The sequence below is a fragment of the Phascolarctos cinereus genome, unplaced genomic scaffold (genome assembly GCF_003287225.1).
Source record: "Phascolarctos cinereus isolate Bilbo 61053 unplaced genomic scaffold, phaCin_HiC Scaffold_8;HRSCAF=390, whole genome shotgun sequence".
NCBI lineage: Eukaryota > Metazoa > Chordata > Mammalia > Diprotodontia > Phascolarctidae > Phascolarctos > Phascolarctos cinereus.
Window position 1 is genome coordinate 40,624,266 of NW_027556291.1, and position 16,713 is coordinate 40,640,978.

At 44.3% G+C, this 16,713-nt stretch overlaps 1 protein-coding gene and 1 non-coding gene across 2 annotated transcripts; both read right to left on the reverse strand.

Moving 5' to 3' along the window:
• Positions 1 to 447: 447 nt before the first annotated feature.
• Positions 448 to 4,835, reverse strand: VGLL1 (vestigial like family member 1). The gene is made up of 2 exons (XM_078148043.1): positions 4,606 to 4,835; positions 448 to 908 (listed from the first exon to the last, which is right to left on the reverse strand). The coding sequence occupies exons 1-2, from the start codon at positions 4,829 to 4,831 to the stop codon at positions 448 to 450; spliced, it is 687 nt and encodes a 228-aa protein (XP_078004169.1). The 5' UTR covers positions 4,832 to 4,835.
• Positions 4,836 to 5,716: 881 nt separating this feature from the next.
• On the reverse strand, positions 5,717 to 8,936 carry LOC110197728 (uncharacterized). The gene is made up of 3 exons (XR_013483700.1): positions 8,842 to 8,936; positions 6,693 to 6,762; positions 5,717 to 6,032 (listed from the first exon to the last, which is right to left on the reverse strand). It is a non-coding gene; the product is annotated as an uncharacterized LOC110197728 (transcript).
• Between the last annotated feature and the right edge of the window lie 7,777 nt (positions 8,937 to 16,713).

Sequence of the window (16,713 nt, forward strand, 5' to 3'; positions counted from 1 at the left end):
GTGTATGAGAAATCTCAGATTATAATTTAGCAATTATCGCACTATGGTAAGTAGCACAAGGCATTCTCTTAATTCAGTTTTTTTTGGGGGGGTGGCATAGCAGAGATCACAGGACATCGTGAGGCCACTGCTAGAGAGACCACCACGATGGAGTGGGGTAAGGAGCAGGATGGACTGGGGAAGAACTCCCATGGGGTGTGGCTGAAATGGGGGATCAAAGCTGCCACCTTCTAGCTTCCTAGTTTCATAAATTACTTTTGCTAACTAGTAGCTAAACTCAGCGGCTCCTGTGTTGGTGAAAGGCTGAAAGTGCTGTTGGTGCTTCTTTACATTTTGGCAACGTGTGGCAAAGCCCTGCTCACCTCATTCTAGTTACAGTTCCAGACTAGTTGAAGCTTCCAGAGTGACAACAGAGATGGGCATCTCTGCCTGCTTCCCTCCCCCATGCTAACTATTCCTCAGCACGAAATCACATATGGGTATTTCCTTACCACCATCAGGGCTGGGAGACCCAGTGGGGTGCATGTTCGGGGCTCCAGTGCCGAGGGGAGAATGTCTGGCTTGCTTCCTGGCTGGCGGCGTGGGGTCCACCAGGCACCCATCTTGCTGTAGGAGATTTAGAAGGGAGCCATATTTCCTCTCACGCTCAGTTCCCGGCATTAGATGGAAACTAGGGAAGGAGGGAGGATACCCAGGCTCAGCAGGACTTGGGCTGGCTACAGAAGAAGATAAATGCCACAGCTCTCCAAGCTGTGGAGAAGGGCTCGCAACCATCAGTGGCGATGAGTCCTGGGCGACGGACACGTTCAAAGCGCAGTTGGCCAGGCCGTTGTTGACAGGAGATAATTCTTGGTGTGGCTTGGAGCAGTGAGAGTTGAAACTCCACTGACCTGGATGCAATTGATTGTCTAGAAAGGAAAGTTTTGCAAGGTTTGTGAGACGAAGTAGACACAGCAATAACTCTGGACTGCACCTCACTCATGTTGCCCAAAGCAGAGGAGGGTGGATGGGATGAGCTCTAAGGTCTGTTTCCACTCTGACATTCTGTTTCTATAGGGACTCACTCTCCTATCTTTGTGAACTAGGGTTTAATGTATTTTATTACTTTAGAGATAGTGAGATCCATAGAGGTTAAAAGACTTAAACAAGGTCATGCAGCCGGTGTCGGATATGTGTGTGTGTGTGTGTGTGTGTGTGTGTGTGTGTGTGTGTGTGTGTTGGGAGGCCTTTAAGGTGAGGGTAGGCAGTTAGAGGGAGGAGTCAAGAGGTTACTAAATCTTAACAGCGGACCCAGAGGCCAAAATCCAGTTCCTCCAAAGCTCAAGGGGACTGGCTTGGCTGGATAGGCGTTTTCTGCTTTTCCCCCCTGCATTCATTCCCCAAACAACATGGGGGCCCCTTCCTGCCACAGCCCAGTGGGCTGGGCTGTGGAGACTGAGAAGCATTAGAAGCCCCAGCCTCATGGTCTAGGTTCTAGTCAGGACTTGGCCACTTCCCTTAGACGAGTTACTCAACCTCCTCAGTTTCTTGATCTGAAAAATGAGGATAATAGTGCCTACCTAATGTGTTTGTTGTGAGGATCAAACGAGGTAATGCATTGAAAAGCACCTATGAGGTGTTATTGAACCTCTGGGTTTCAACTTTCTCTTCTGCAAAACAACAATGTTGAACTAGACTGCTAAGGTCCCTCCCAGCTCTAAAGTTCTGTTAGTATTGGGCAGTTACCAGAGTCAGGCATACTTTTTGATCAGGACAAGACCTCGGATTGAAATTTGAATAAGAACAATTACAAAGCAGTAAGCCTGGCCCACAGGCTAACCCAGGAGCCAGAATTGCCATATCACTTTCATTAAGGGAAGGCCTTGATCATAAGCTACAGTAAAGGTTCCTTTGGATATCATTAGAACGTGTCCTGTGTCAGCAGGTGCTTCTGAAAGCCCATCTCAGAGCACTGCTTAGGAATTTAGAGTTAGGACTCGAACCCTGTGTGACCTTAGGCAAGTCACTTTCCCTGGGCCACAATGACCTTCTTTCTAAAATGAGGAGGTTGGACTGAGCTGATCCTGAAGGCATCCTCCATCTCTGATATTCTAGGAACCACTAATAAAACCCCCAGCTTAGAAAAGGTGGTATCAGCTTTCCATGCCTGACTTACATTTAATCAGAGCAGTGAGGTGGCATCCCATCTCCTCCAGGCAGGCTTCCTGGCCACTCTCCCTTCAGTGATCTTTCTCCTCTTTATACTACTCATCTGGCATTTCTCACACACTATCTCATGTGGTAGTAGGGGTTCTGAACCTGGAGTCCTAGAACTTAGTTTAAAAAAAAATGTGTATTTTGGTAACCATATTTCCCTATAATTGGTTTCCTTGGCAGTCCTATACATTTTATTTTATGTTTTGAAAAACATGATTCTTGAGGCAACTAGGTAGCACAGTGGAGACAGAGCATCAGCCCTGGAGTTAGGAGGACCTGAGTTCAGATTTAGCCTCAGACACTTAGCTGTGTGACCCTGGGCAAGTCACTTAACCCCAACTGCTAAAAAGAAAGAAAGAAAGAAAGAAAAAAAGAAAGAAAGAAAGAAAGAAAGAAAGAAAGAAAGAAAAAAAAAGAAAGAAAGAAAGAAAGAAAAAGAAAAAGAAAGAAAAACATGATTCTGAGAAGGGATTCATAGGTTTATCCAGACTGCCAGGAGAGCTCATGATGCAAAAAAAAAAAAAAAGTTCAAGAATCCCTAGTTTAGATGCTCAGAGATAGTAGAGGACAATTGTCTCAGAGCTAGACGGGACCTCAGAGATTGTTCTGAGGTTCCAAGGGGAGTAGGAACTGGAGCACCTGGCCTCATGGCAGAAGAGCAAATTCAACCCCCAAGCCCTCTCTACATTCAGGGCCAGCCTTCTTTCTACCTACCGTATGCAGCTGCTTCTCTATTCTGTCCATCTTGGCTCTTTTTCCCAAAGACCTATTCATTTGATTACAAATTCTGAACTCACATTTCTTTAAGTATTCCTCTCTCCATTTTACAGAAGAAACAGAAGCTCGGAGAGATTAAATGCCATGATGATGGCTGCAGAGATAGTAAGTGCTGGAAGCAGGATGTGAATAAATTAAAAGAGTGAATGAATGGATGGAGGAGAGAAAAAGCATTCATTAAAAACTTCCTATGTGCCAGGCACTGCACCACGCTACTGTGACAACCACATTGCCTCTCATCTGAACAAAGGGCGGCCTAATATTAATATTTGGGGAGGGGGGAGGCAAAGCAGGCCAAAAGGGCCAGTTTGAGAGGCTCGATTCTGGCCCAACCCTCTCATTTTGTAGATAAGGAAAATGATGTCGATAGAGTTTGAATGACTGGCCCAAGGTCACACAGTTTTTGGGACTCCAAGTACAATGTACTTTCCAACACGCTACTCTGCCTCTCGCCAACAATCCGTTGGAGCTCCCTTCTTCCCAATATGATGACTTGCCTCACATTTGTATGAAAGACTTCATATTTTAACGACAAACTATACAGCTCAGCTGAACGAAAGGTCAAAGTGTGGAGGCGGCCAGTGGTACAATGCATTATCTCTATGTTACAAGATTTCTGTGAGGATCAAATGAGATCCTAATTGTAAGGTGCTTAGCACAGTGCCTGGTACAGGGTATGAAGGACAGAAAGGGAATAAGCATTTATATAGTGACTACTCTCTGGTACTCTCTGGCTACATCCCGATGATATTAACATTTTCTATGTTCATATGGTATATTTTTATTTATTTTGTTAAATATTTCTCAATTACATTTTCTTCTGGTGGTGGCAGCAGCACTTGGAAATGTCGTGGGCCACACATTTGATACCTCTGATGTCCCCATCGATTTCACCATCAATAGTGAAATTCCCTCTTCTAATGCAAATAATACCAGCCACAATAGTGAGCATTTCTATAGCACTTTAAGGTTTGCAAAGGACTTTACAAATAGCTCATTTGATCCTCACCAGCACCCTGAGAGGTAGTTGCTACTATTGTTTCCATTTTGCCAATGAGGAAACTGAGGCAGGCAGAGGTTAAGTGACTTGCCCGGGGACACATAGCTAGTATGTGTCTCAGACTAAATTTTAATTCAAGTCTTCCTGACGACCAGGCTCAGCGTTCTATCCACCATGCCACTACTCTGAAATCTAGTCTTAAAGAATAGTTTCAAGCGTTGAGAGGTTAATTGACTTGCCCAGGGTAACAGAGCCAGTCAGCAGCAGGACTTGAACATAGATCTTCCTGACTTTAAGACAAGCTTTCTATCTACTGTGCCTCTTCAAGCTACTTGCTCTCAGGAAATTACTGCATTACCTGGCTAGAAAATTCTTACCAGAAGAATAGCAGCTGTAAGAGTGGTATGTTAGAAGAGGAGCCATGCTCCAGTCACCTCTTTGGAGGAATCTCACCTTGTCCAACTCTAAACCCCAAGTCCAGAACTGGATTGGAAGCCAACGTGAGCCCTTGGTGGAAGGCAGTGTGGTACAATGGGCGCAAGGGCCAACCATGAAATCTGGTGAGCTTGGTAATAATCCCGTACTGGGGCAACCCCAATCACCCAGCCCCACAGACCCATACACGCACTCACCACTAGTGGGGCTAGCGGCCTCACTCCTGTCCTGGGTGCTCAGCTCTTTGGGCTTTTTAGTATTACTCAAGGCTCTAGAAAAATGCTCATCAACTACGCTGTTAATGTCCCCGTGAAAGTAAGTGAAGAGGACATATTGGGAGCTCCACTCTGTCTTTATAGGCTGTTGTTTGTCCCTGGTCAGCCGGAGGGAACTTTTCTTCATTTCATCCATCTTGGCTGACATTACCAATGCCTAGGAACAAAATTGAAAATGTCAAGAACCAGTTTTCTATTTGATTATGGTAGAATGAACAGATAGCTCAGTGTAGAAGCTAGAAGCAGATTTATTTACAAGTATATTATCCACTTAGAGAGCCCCTCTTTAGCTAAGTCAGTGTGCTAATAACTCACCCTGGCTCCTAGTGTGAATCAGCTCTAGAGAATGAGCTGATAGCCCCGGCGAGGAGAAAGGTACTGATCTGGGGCACCAGGAAGATGGTTAAAGAATGACCAGTGCAGGAATGAAAGGCAGAGCCAAAACTAGAGTAGGGAAACAGGAACTCTTGCCAGGGCACCAACATCATAGGGGTTCGCTTCTTCCCTTCCATTGGCCCATTGGCCCCGAGCCATGCAACGAATGTACCTCTGCTCCCTCCCTGGTCCCTGGGTACTGCCAGGGTTCTAGCACTGGGGCACGCCTGCCTTTCCCACTGCCATACTCACCGCCTGCCACCTTCCTCTCTGCCTCTTCCTGGGGTTGCTGGAAGAGGCCGTAGCTTTCGGTATGGAATCTTGGGCTCTCTGGAGGATGTCCAGGTGAGATCCCAAGGTCTTCTCTCTCTTCAGGTAAGCTTTCCCCAGCCTAGCACTGCCCTTTTCCTTCTAATGGCAACCTATCCAGTAGCACTATCCCAGTCCACCTGGGGGGTGGGGCAGAGAAGGGAGTTGTCCTTGGGTCTAGATTCCCTGTCCTTGGGTCCCCACCCTCCCTTGGGCCTTTGTCCTGGGTCTTTTCCTCCACTGGCCCTTGGGTCTCAAGGTCTAAGATCTTTCTATCTCCAGATCTCCTCCCCACCCTTTCCCTCTTTCTTGCTCCCCCCTCCCCCACAAACAAGCTCACCACATGCACTAGAATGCCTAGTAATGGCTCTGGTGAAAATCTAACCAGTCAAAGGAACTGACTCTGTAGACTTTGACAAACAATGACAGAGGAAAACAAATCGATGCCTTACAAGGGAGTAGAAAGCAACTAGGCTAACCCTAGACAGGAAAGGCATTTATTTGGCACAGGAGGGCAAGTAATGTAGTGTCACACAATTCTGAGGTGCATCTACCAGGAGCAATGGGTCTTCTGAAGAGGCATCTTTCTCCAAACCAAATGTTTGGGACCAAAATGGATGAAGAGCGCAGTACAACTGGAGCCAAGCAAAAGCCCTTTGGGGATTCTGTGGATAATCAAGCAGGCTGGTTACAGGATGATTTTGATTTCCAAGATAAGCAATACTTTCCACACTCTGTTATTCCTGGTTGAAGAGACCAAAATAGTCTGCTTTCTTAGACTCCACCTAGGATCCCACCCTCTTCACCAAACCCTAGGATCTAGGGACTCATTGGACAGGACTTTAAGGGACATCTAGTCCAACTCTCTCCTGTTACTACTTAGGCACCTGGGGCTCAGAAGGAGGAAGGCATCTGCTTCAGGTCACACACACCCACTCCCCCCCACACGGAGCACTTGGCAGAGATGGAACTAGATGGGACATGAAGAATGGCACCCATGAAGAATGAGTCATCCTCTTAGCCTCTCAGGTCAAAACCTTAAAACTAACATAGATCAGGATTTTTCAAGGCCCTAAAAGCACAAGGGGCTTTCTGAACAATAAACAGATTTTTAAAAAATGTTCTCTCCCTTCTCTGGTGTTCCTGTATGTATTAACCTGTTTACATGGTGTATTCTACAAGTAAGCTCCTTGAGGGCAGGGACTGTTTGGCTCTTGTCTTTGAATTCCCAGTGGTTAGCACAGGGCCAGGCCCAGAATAAATGCCTAATGGTTGTTGAATTGAAATGAATTCTCAGAATTTTTACCCCTAAGAACTCAGCTTACCTTATTTGCTTGAGTATCTTCAGTGCAGGCTTTTTCTAGCCTCTAAGGCCTATTCCCTTGAGATCTGTAACTGAAACACAAATTGTTGTCAATCACATCAACATGGGACTATTGCCACCTCTCTCCCAGCTCTGCTAGATGCCAGGGCATTCTTTACAGGCACAAAGACCAAGGTGCACAGTTAGAGGTGGCAAAGGCATCAGCATCCCTTTTCCCTCGGGGCATGAGTTTATGGGTTCAGTCCTTGGCTAACTGAGAGGTTCTCAAGGAGAAACGGGTAGCCGTAGTCCACAAAGTAAACATTTTGGAAGGTTTGGAGAACAAATCTTCTGCAAGATCTAAAAGAAAGGTTAAAAACAAGCCCTGCCCTGAACATTAAGTCAAATGACCCTAGAAGAGATGATATAGGCATGGATGTCGGTTATTGGTTTTTATTATTCTAGAAATGTTACCTTGGGAGTGGATCTCTGAGGAGAAAATCTATACAAGATTGAATTTAAAAGGTTGGAAAGTAGAGAATGCCTTATGGTAATTTATTAGCTGTATCTCTTCATACCATGGGGGAGGCTGGAAATACTGACTTGAAAGACACTTTGCTAGAATATGTGAAGTCAGTTCTGGACTCTGCTATTCACTAGCCAAGTGACCTTGGATAAGGCATTTCCTCTCTGTCTCTGTCTCTCTCTCTCTGTCTCTGTCTCTCTGTCTCTGTCTGTCTGTCTGTCTCTCTCTGTTTGGTTCTCAGGAAAATGAACAGGGTAGACAAGATGACTTCAAAGCTCTCTTTCAGTTCCAACATTCTATGATTTTCTCCTATGAAATGAAGTCTTTATGGGTTAATTATTTAGAGATGGATCAATGAAAAAGAGAAAGGAAGGGGTCAAGTCTAGAACAGGAAAGAGAAGGGGCAGCTAGGTGGAACAGTGGATAGAGCACCGGCCCTGGAGTCAGGAGGACCTGAGTTCAAATTTGGCCTCAGACACATGACATTTTACTAGCTGTGTGACCCTGGGCAAGTCACTTAACCCCATTACCTAGCCCCCCCCCCCAATAAAAAAGAAGACTTAGGACAGGAGAGACAAAACTGGGGAATGAGGTAGAAAGAAAGAAATCTGAGGGTCCTTCCAACCCTAGCAAATCAAAATCTAATCAAGAATCAATGGAAGACCAAAGCAGATCTTCCTGGAGGTAACACCTCCCCCCTTTCCCACCTCCAAGATATTTTTGTTCAGATGCATAATTTATAACAGAAGCCTATTCCCAACATCAAATTCCTTTTGTAGAACCTTGAGCTCCATGAGGGCAGTGACTATATCTTTTCAAAATGTTGCGTCTCTTCCAGTGTGTAGCACAGTGCTCGGTATACAGTAAGTGCTTACTAAATGCTTGTTGAGTGAGTCATAAAGATAACACTAGACAGTGCTCATTGCCTTGTATTTGTAGGTACTCGATTTTTTGATGAATTAATGTCAGTTAAATGAACCAGCCAGTATTTAGGAGGTACCCACAATAAACATGCAGATCACAAAATCTGCAACTCACTAAATATACTACTTAGAAGACGCAGCTCAAAATGTTTGTCTAACTTATTCAACCAACTTAGTAGATCTTTTGAATTTTAAACCCATTCTGTGACAGATTCATTATTTGGCTTCATTAAGACCACACTGGACTTGGAGGCAGGCAGGAGATTGTGGTTTAAGTCCCAGCTCAGCCATCACTGATCTGAGTGACCTCAGGCAAACTGCTTTATCACTCTGAGCCTTGGATTTTTTCCTTCTGTCAAATGTGGGGGTTGGCTTTAGATTTGTTTGAATTGGAAGGGACCTTGGAGAGAGCCCATTTATGAAGCTGTGTTTGTAGAGGGGATTTTGTTCAGGTACTGGTTGGACCAGATGGTCCTGGGGTCCCTTCCAACTCGACCAATTGTGTGTGTTTTCACATGATTGGTTTTCTGCAGTGTTTATCTGTAAAGACCCGAGTGTTCCTTGGAAGGGAAGCCCCATATAGTCCCAGCTGGGTCATTAATCGACCATAAAATATCATGAACTGCCTTTTCTGACCATTGTCACTCTGACAGGGAACCATATGGTGGGCAGCTGTGCGGTCAAAAGCTCCCTCCCCATGGCCAGAGCCCAGATTCTCCTACCTTAATTCGCTGCCGTAACAAGATCCTTGGGGACGGGAAAGCATGCGGCGGCATCTAGCAGTCCCAGAGTTGGTGTGGGAAAGGTACAGTGCCGGCTGAGGCGGGCAACAGGGGATTTTGTACAGACTCACCTCTAGCTGGGGCTGAACAAGGCGTTTCCTGTAAACCAACTATCAAGAATGCATAAAATGTACCCCGACGAGTCAACCAGGTTAGGAGCTTTCGGGAATGAGGAAAGTGGGGTTTTCTGCTTTCTAACCAGTTTGTGATATCTCATATTCAATGAGGAGACATTGTTTGATTTGAAACAGTATACAGAGTAAACAGAATCTAAACTGAGCGTTGGGTCAACTTAGGTCCGAACAGATGTCACATTGAATCTCATCTCACCAGAGGTTCTAAGGGCGAAGGATGGAAGAACCAGTGAGCTCCTGGAGGGTGCATAGGCATTTGCCCAGGAGGCTATAGATGAAATTTCTGCATTGGCTGGAAAGTTAGACAAGGTGCCTCTTAGAGCCCCTTGCAGCTTCTGGATTTTATGAATTGCCATTTCCATGATTTAATTCAGTCCAGTTCTTTTAAGTTCTGGGTATTACATCTTTGGAAGGTTATTAAAAAGCATGTCAAGAAGAAGGCCTCCAAAATGGTGGATTCAAAACCACATCCTGTGAGGGTTAAAGAAATGGGATTAGTTTAGAGAAGTTTATATAGTTATAAACATAATAGTTTAGAGAAGAGAAGACTTGGGGTGGAGGGTAGGCAGTGAGAAGGATGTGAGAGCTGCTTTTGAATATCTGAAAGGATGCCATGGAAGAGTACTAGGCAGAAATAGGACTAAAGAAATGCAAGAGAGCAGGCTTTAGCTCAGTATCACAACTTTGTAACAAGGAGGCAGAATGGCCTAGTGAGTACACAGCTAGACTTGAAGTCAGGAAGGCCCAGGTTCGAACCCCATCTCTGACACTTATTGACTGGGTAAGCATGAATAAGTCACTTAACTTCCCAGGGAACCTACTTCACAAGGTTGTTGAGATGTAAGACAATGTATGCATAGCACTTCTTTAAAAAAAAGTCATTTTTATTTTATTTTCAGGTCCAAATTCTCTCTTCATCTTTCTCTCCCACCGCCCCCCCCCCCACCACCACTAGTCCTGCTCCCCACTGAGAAAGCAAGAAAAACAAAGCTTGGGGCAACTAGGTGGCGCAGTGGATAGAGCACCGGCCCTGGATTCAAGAGGACCTGAGTTCAAATCTGGCCTCAGACACATAACACTTACTAGCTGTGTGACCCTGGGCAAGTCACTTAACCCCATTGCCTAGCCAAACCCCCCCCCCAAACAAACAAAAAAACAAAGCTTGTTATAAACACACATAGTCAAACAAAACCAATTACCTCATTAGCCATGTTCCCCCCAAAATATGTCTCAATCTGCCCTCTCGAGTCCATCATCTTACTACTAGAGGTGGGTAGTCTGTTTCATCATGAATCCTCTGGAACTGTCATTGGTTCCATTGTGTTGATCAAAATTCCAAAGTCTTTCAAAGTTATTTATCTTGACTCTATTGTTAGGATTGCATAAATTTTTCTCCCAGTTCTGTTCACTTCACTCTGCATCAGTTCATACAAGTCTTTCCAGGTTTCTCCAAAACCATCTTCATCATTTCTTCTGGCACAATAGTATTCCATCATATTCCTATACCACCCCTTGTTCAGCCATTCCCCAAGTGATGGGCACCCCATTGGTTTCCAAGTCTTTGCCGCTACAAGAAGAGCTTACACAAAGCATTTTGCAAACCTTAAAGTTCTATAGGAACCTGAGTTATTAGAATTGTCCCCAAAATGGAATGGGCAGCCTCGTGAGGTTCACTGGAGGCAGTTGGGGATCTTTTAGGAGGCAGGTAGCACCACATGCTGGGCCTGTAATCAGGAAACTTTGGGGGCAAATCACCTAAAGACACTCTTACCACTGACCTCTTAGTCTAGTGAGCTGTTATTAAGGAATTCCTGCATTTGGCAGGGCTTGTATGCGATGACCTCTGAACTCCCTTCCAAATCAGATTCAATGACACCTCCTCATTCCTCACCCTGGGAAAGAGAAATGTCCAAGCCAACAGCCTTAGGATTCCTGGCTTTGCTATGCACTCACTTTCTGCCTGGGAGCAAAACATGATCTTTTTATACCTCTAACAAGGATATTTACAGCAAGGATTACCTCACCTAGTTTTGCAAAACGGAGGGTATCTCATTATCTCAAGAAACAGTAAAATTCTTAAATCCCCAAACAGAATTGTTTTTACTTGACTTTTAATTTGAAAAATAAACATAGGCTACAGTGAAAAGAATATTTGTTAGATCTGGGCTCTGTAGACCTGGATTGAAATCTTGGTTCTGACACTTTGAAAGGGAAAGGGAACAAAGTGTCTACTAAATCCCAGGTAGTGTACTAAGTGCCTTTTACAATTATTATACCACCACAAGCTAGATGCTAGTATGAGCTCCATTTTACAGATGAAGAAGCTGTTAGATAGAGGTGAAGTAACTTGCTCAGGGTCACAAAGCTAGGAAGTGCCTGAGGTCTCATTTGAACTTAGGTCTTCCTGACTCCAGGCCTGGCACTCTGTCCACTACATCACCTAGCCACCACGGGCCTCAGTGTCTACCTGAAAAATAAGGGGCTTGGTTCTGTGATGTCTTAAGGTCTCTTCCAGATGGCCAACCGGTGGGGGACCTCTTGTCAACTCCCAAAAGTAAGGGACTACCAGCTACCAACTTTGTTCCCAATTACTTTTCCAGATATTGAAAGCTTTTCAAATGCAGTCTATTATTTGGAATCTCGATTTCATCTTGATTGCTTGTCTGCTCCAATCCTAGATATAGCAGACCATTGCAGAGTTAATATACTTGGTCTTTGCTCAACAAATAACTAGCGCCCCATCCATCAATGTGGCACAATAGGAAAAACCCATTTTAAATGGCCTAGGGAGAGCTTTCTGCAAAGTCTTTTTGAAAAGACTGATTTGGCAGTTTACCTTGAGAATTTTACTTAAAAAATTATTCTCTTTGCTAGTGAGGGGAAATGAAGGCTGTCAGCGTGCCCCCATTACCTCTCTGGTACACAAAACTCAATAAAAATGAAATAAAAATGCAGATCATTTCCATCTTATTAAACTGATAAACAGACATTTTTGTTCAGATGGAGTCATGCCAATAGCAGGCTATGCTATGTCGCAGCATTGTTTTGTGATCGATGTCAAATACCATAGAACCAATTTTGCTAGGGCAACTGGCATCAACCGTGAAGGCAGTCAGCATGAATAGATGCCTGTCCTCTTTGCCCTCTGTGGCTGCTTAGAGCCTAAGGCTGGCAAAGGTAATGACTTTGCCCATGTTCTTAGTCTGATTTCTCTTTGATTCTCTATCCCATTACCTTCAGTTTGTAAATGTTTCCTGAGGAGTGCCCACAGGACCGAGCTTGATAGATACCGCGTGGAGTTAAGAGACTCCAAAGTCTAGGAGCTTTCAGGCTGGGTACTTTCCTTTAGAGTGCCATAGGAGCAGGAATGAGGCATTAGGAATACTTGAATACCAGAGCTAACAGGAATCTCAGAAATCACCTCATCCAGATCGGGGTAGTAGTGGAAGGAGCCCTGAATCTGGAGTGAGGGGACCTAGGTTGAAACGTGGCTCTGTCACTTACTACCTATGAGGTGTTGGGCAAATCACTTCCCCTCCCTGGCCTCAGTTTCCTCCTTTGTAAATAGGGACATTGGAATAGATGCTCTCTAAATATTCAGATTCAGTGATTCTCTCAGGGCCCCAGAGTCTGATACGACTTCAAAACTCCCCTAATACAAGCCCCACCTACACAGGTATCCCTTCTACAGTGTCACTGACAAATGCTCACCAGTTTCCGTTTCCCATCCTGGGATGAGGAACGCCTGAGCTCTGGAAGCAGACCCCCCCCCCAGTTCTACTTTGGGACAGCACTCAATCATCAGGCAGCCTACCCATTCTATTGCTGGGTAGCCTGAGTTGTTAGAGCTATTTGTTAGTACATTTCCTATAGCAGGCACTCAATTAAAGAGAAGGACAAAAATGTGCCTTACATGGAGAGTGAGCTGCCCAAGGTCACAAAGCAAGTTAATGGCAGGACCAGATCTCCTGACTTCCAACGCAGCACTCTTTTGAATGAAATGGAATTTTAAAAGAAACTAGAACAAACCTACTGGGGGTATATTTTGTTGTTAATAGAAACTAAAAATCTGCCCATTGTCTTTACTGTACTTTAAAAATCCATGGCAAGCTCCTTGATGGTAGGGTCTTAGTATCCCCTCAGTGCCTAGCAGAGGGCATGGCACATAATAGGAGATTAATAAATGTTTGCTGATTGATCTTTATCCCCACTGCCTAATACAGTGGGTGATCAATGCTTTTTAAACTGAATTGATCAGTGTGGATGTACATACCCTCCATCAACATAGATTGCGACTCCTCTATAACAGAGTTTCTGTGGCTGAAATAGTCACCATCTTATGTGGTCAATACAGCAGTGATTCTTTCCAGACTTAGCCAGACAAGTCCTCAGGCACCATTCACTATCTTACATTGAGAATATACTGGCTCCAGCAGGAACTTCACATAGATCATCTAGGACCTAGGTTGTATCAAAGTCAGAGGACTTGGGTTGAACTGCAGCTCTGCCACTCACTACCTGGGTGATAACAGGCAAGGCACTTCCCCTCTTGGCCTCAGTTTCCTCATTTGTGAAATGAGAGGGTTGAATTAGATGGCTTCTGAGGTCTCTTCTATCTCTAGATCCCTGATACTATGATCCAGAAATATCAAATGGAATGGTTGAATTTACAGACATTACGCGCCTACTAAGATGTGCCAGGAGCCCTAGGCTTCACTTAAGGAGGCAACAAGGGGCCGAGCTAGGCATCTTCCATCTGTCCAGAGCAACCCCCTTTCATCTGTGCCATTGCGAGGCAACGTCTAAAGCCTGCTTCCCAGCAGGAGCTCCCAACTGGGATGTGGAGAATCTCCATTGCAAAGAGGAGCAAACTTCCTTTGACCTCAGGCCTTGCTTCTGCTGTGCCTGTTCCTTGAAGGGAGGTACCACCTTGTTGGTAGGAAACGGGACTTTTTTCTTTTGCTCTGCAGGTTCAACTTCCCCCTCCTGCTATGCCCTTTCCTGCCTGAGCTCCATCCTTTGGAGGGAAGAGGAGTAGTGAAGTGGGATTTCACAGTGCCTCCCATGTTATACTGCACTTGCTTCTGGCCCTTTAGGAAGAAGAATGGTGCCCTCCAGTCAACGATGAACATTATCACAACTGGTCATACCCATCACATCCCAGTGACTCTGAACCCTTATTAGGTCATTGTCCAAACTCCATCCCTCTCCCCTCCACATACACCTGATTCTTTATTCCCATGCCTCACAACCTTCCCACCCCAAAGTTTCAGTCAAATACCACCCGGCACTTATATTTTGTCTTATGGAATGCCTATTCCACAGGCAACAAATTCCCCTTCATCCTAAATATTTTCCTTTCCCACTCTTTCCATCTACAAGCTTTTACTGCTTCCCCTTGATGATATGGCCTACCTGGCCACCCTTTCCAGTACTGGCTATACCTTCATTCATCCTCTTCACTTGTTGAGGAGGGAGAGTTGAGAAGCTCCATGCTCACCCTTGCCACTTCCAGGTTATCATTCAGTAACCTCTTCTCCTTTGGGGTTCATGCTATTCCTATTTACCACCCAATCGAAATCCTGGTAGCTGTTGTCTACTGACCCCCAGGTCACTCTCCTTCCTTCCTCAATGATTTTGGTACATGGGTCACAATTTTTCTCCCCTACCCAACTCCAGCCCTCATACTAGGGGACTTCAATATATATATATATTGGCTCTCCCTCAAACACTCTACTCAATTCTTTAACCTACACCCTTCTCATGACGTACCACTCTGTCCTTCCTCAGCCACACACAAAGATGGCCATACCCTTGATCTTGCCACCACCCACAAATGTATCACTTCTATGTTCAAGAATTCCAAAATCCCCTTATCTGATCATGATCTATTGGCTTTTTACTTCTCCCTCTGCCTTCCCTTTAAAAAAAACCTGACCCTTCATCCACATTGTGACCTCCAATCTTTGACTCCTCAATTCTGTCTTAGGGAAGGCATAGTCCCTGCTCTCATGGAGCTTACAGTCTTGTAGGAGGATAAGACAACTACAGGTAGCTATAATAAACAATAACATAGGAGAAGTGCATTAGAGAGGCAAAGAAATGCCCCTCCTTACTACAGCCAACGCAAATGCTTAATAATGGTGTTGGATGTTAAAAATTCTTGACATCTATCTCAAAAGCCTTTTCCCACAATTTGAATTTATTTCTCTTCTTCTTTTCTCTGTGAATACAAAGAGTAGGTATACAGCTAAATAAATTCTACTCTTCAGTCCTTCTACAAGAAATCCATCTAACTCCTTTGGTTTTTCATCATGGGTTCTACTTTCCAAACTCTTAATTGGTTTTGATCTCTTGGCATAAGGGAACTATACTCCTTTTACTTCTTTTTCTTCCACTGGCTTGACCCAGGGTTCAATTCATTGATTCCACCTTTCAGTTTTAACTCTGCCAGCATCCTTTCTCTGTTGATCTCATTCCCTGACTTTGCCTGCAAAAAGAGAAACTGGTATAATTAAAACATTTATTAAATGCCGGCTACATTCAGGGCAAAGTGCAAGGCACTGGGGTTTCAAAGACAGAAATGAAACAGGAGCTTGTATATTGCTGGAGAGATAAAATATGGATGAAGGTAAGGAAATACATGAGAAGAAAGAGCATGACCAACTTGGAGCTGAGAGATCAGGGAGGGCTTCTTGGAAGTAGTGACACTAGAGCTGAGTCTTTAAGGGGCCTTAGAATCCTAAAACATAGAGATGAATTGTACTCTAGTGCTTTTCCTCTGCTGATTATTTCCAATTTATCCTGCATACAGCTTGTTTGTCCCTAGTTGTTTGTATGTTGTCTTGGACTATGAGCTCCTGGAGAACAGGGACTGTCTTTTACCTTTTTTTTTTCGTATCCTCAGTGCTTGGCACAGTGCCTGACATGTAGTAAGCGCTTAATAAATGTTTATTGACTGCTCTGTAAGAAATGGCTAAAAGGACAGGCAGTTTTAGAGAAACCTGGGAAGACTTCTATGAACTGATGCAAAGTGAAATGAGAAGAACCAGGAGAACAGTTTATACAGTGACAACAACACTGTAAAGCCAAATGACTTTTAAACACTTGAAAACTCTGATCAATGCAATGATCAACCAGGATGCCAAAGGACTCATAATGAAGCATGCAACCCATCTTCTAACAGTGGGGTGATGTCAAGAGGCAGAAAAGGATGTGTACTTTTGGATGAGGCAAATGCATGCATTCATTTTACTTAACTATTCTTATTCGTTACAAAGATTGTGTTTTCTTTTTTTTCCCCATTGGGGAGAGGGGAGATGGAAACCAACAAAAATGCTACCAGAAAAGAAAAGAGTCATCCAAGCATTTTTTAAAAATTCACAGAACAGCTCAGAAGGAAACACACAAATAGCACAGCTTTGAAAATAACATGCTACAGTAACAGCCACATTGTGCAATGACTAACTTTGATAGACTTAACTCTTCTCAGCAATGCAAGGATCTAAGACAATTCCAAAAGACTCATGATGGAAAATGCTATCCACATCCAGAGAAAGAGCTATGGAGTCTGATGCAGATCAAAGTAAACTATATGCCTTTTTTGTTTTGTTTTGTTTCTTCTTTCTTGTGGTTCCTCCCATTGGTTCTAATTCTTCTTTACAACATGACTAATGTG

Coding starts and splice junctions, on each gene's coding strand:
- VGLL1 (XM_078148043.1), bottom strand. CDS start 4,831: ATGTCAGCCAAGATGGATGAAATGAAGAAAAGTTCCCTCCGGCTGACC. Junction 909..4,605: donor GGCCGCTAGCCCCACTAGTG/GTGAGTGCGTGT, acceptor TTTCCTTTCTAG/ACAATCAATTGCATCCAGGT.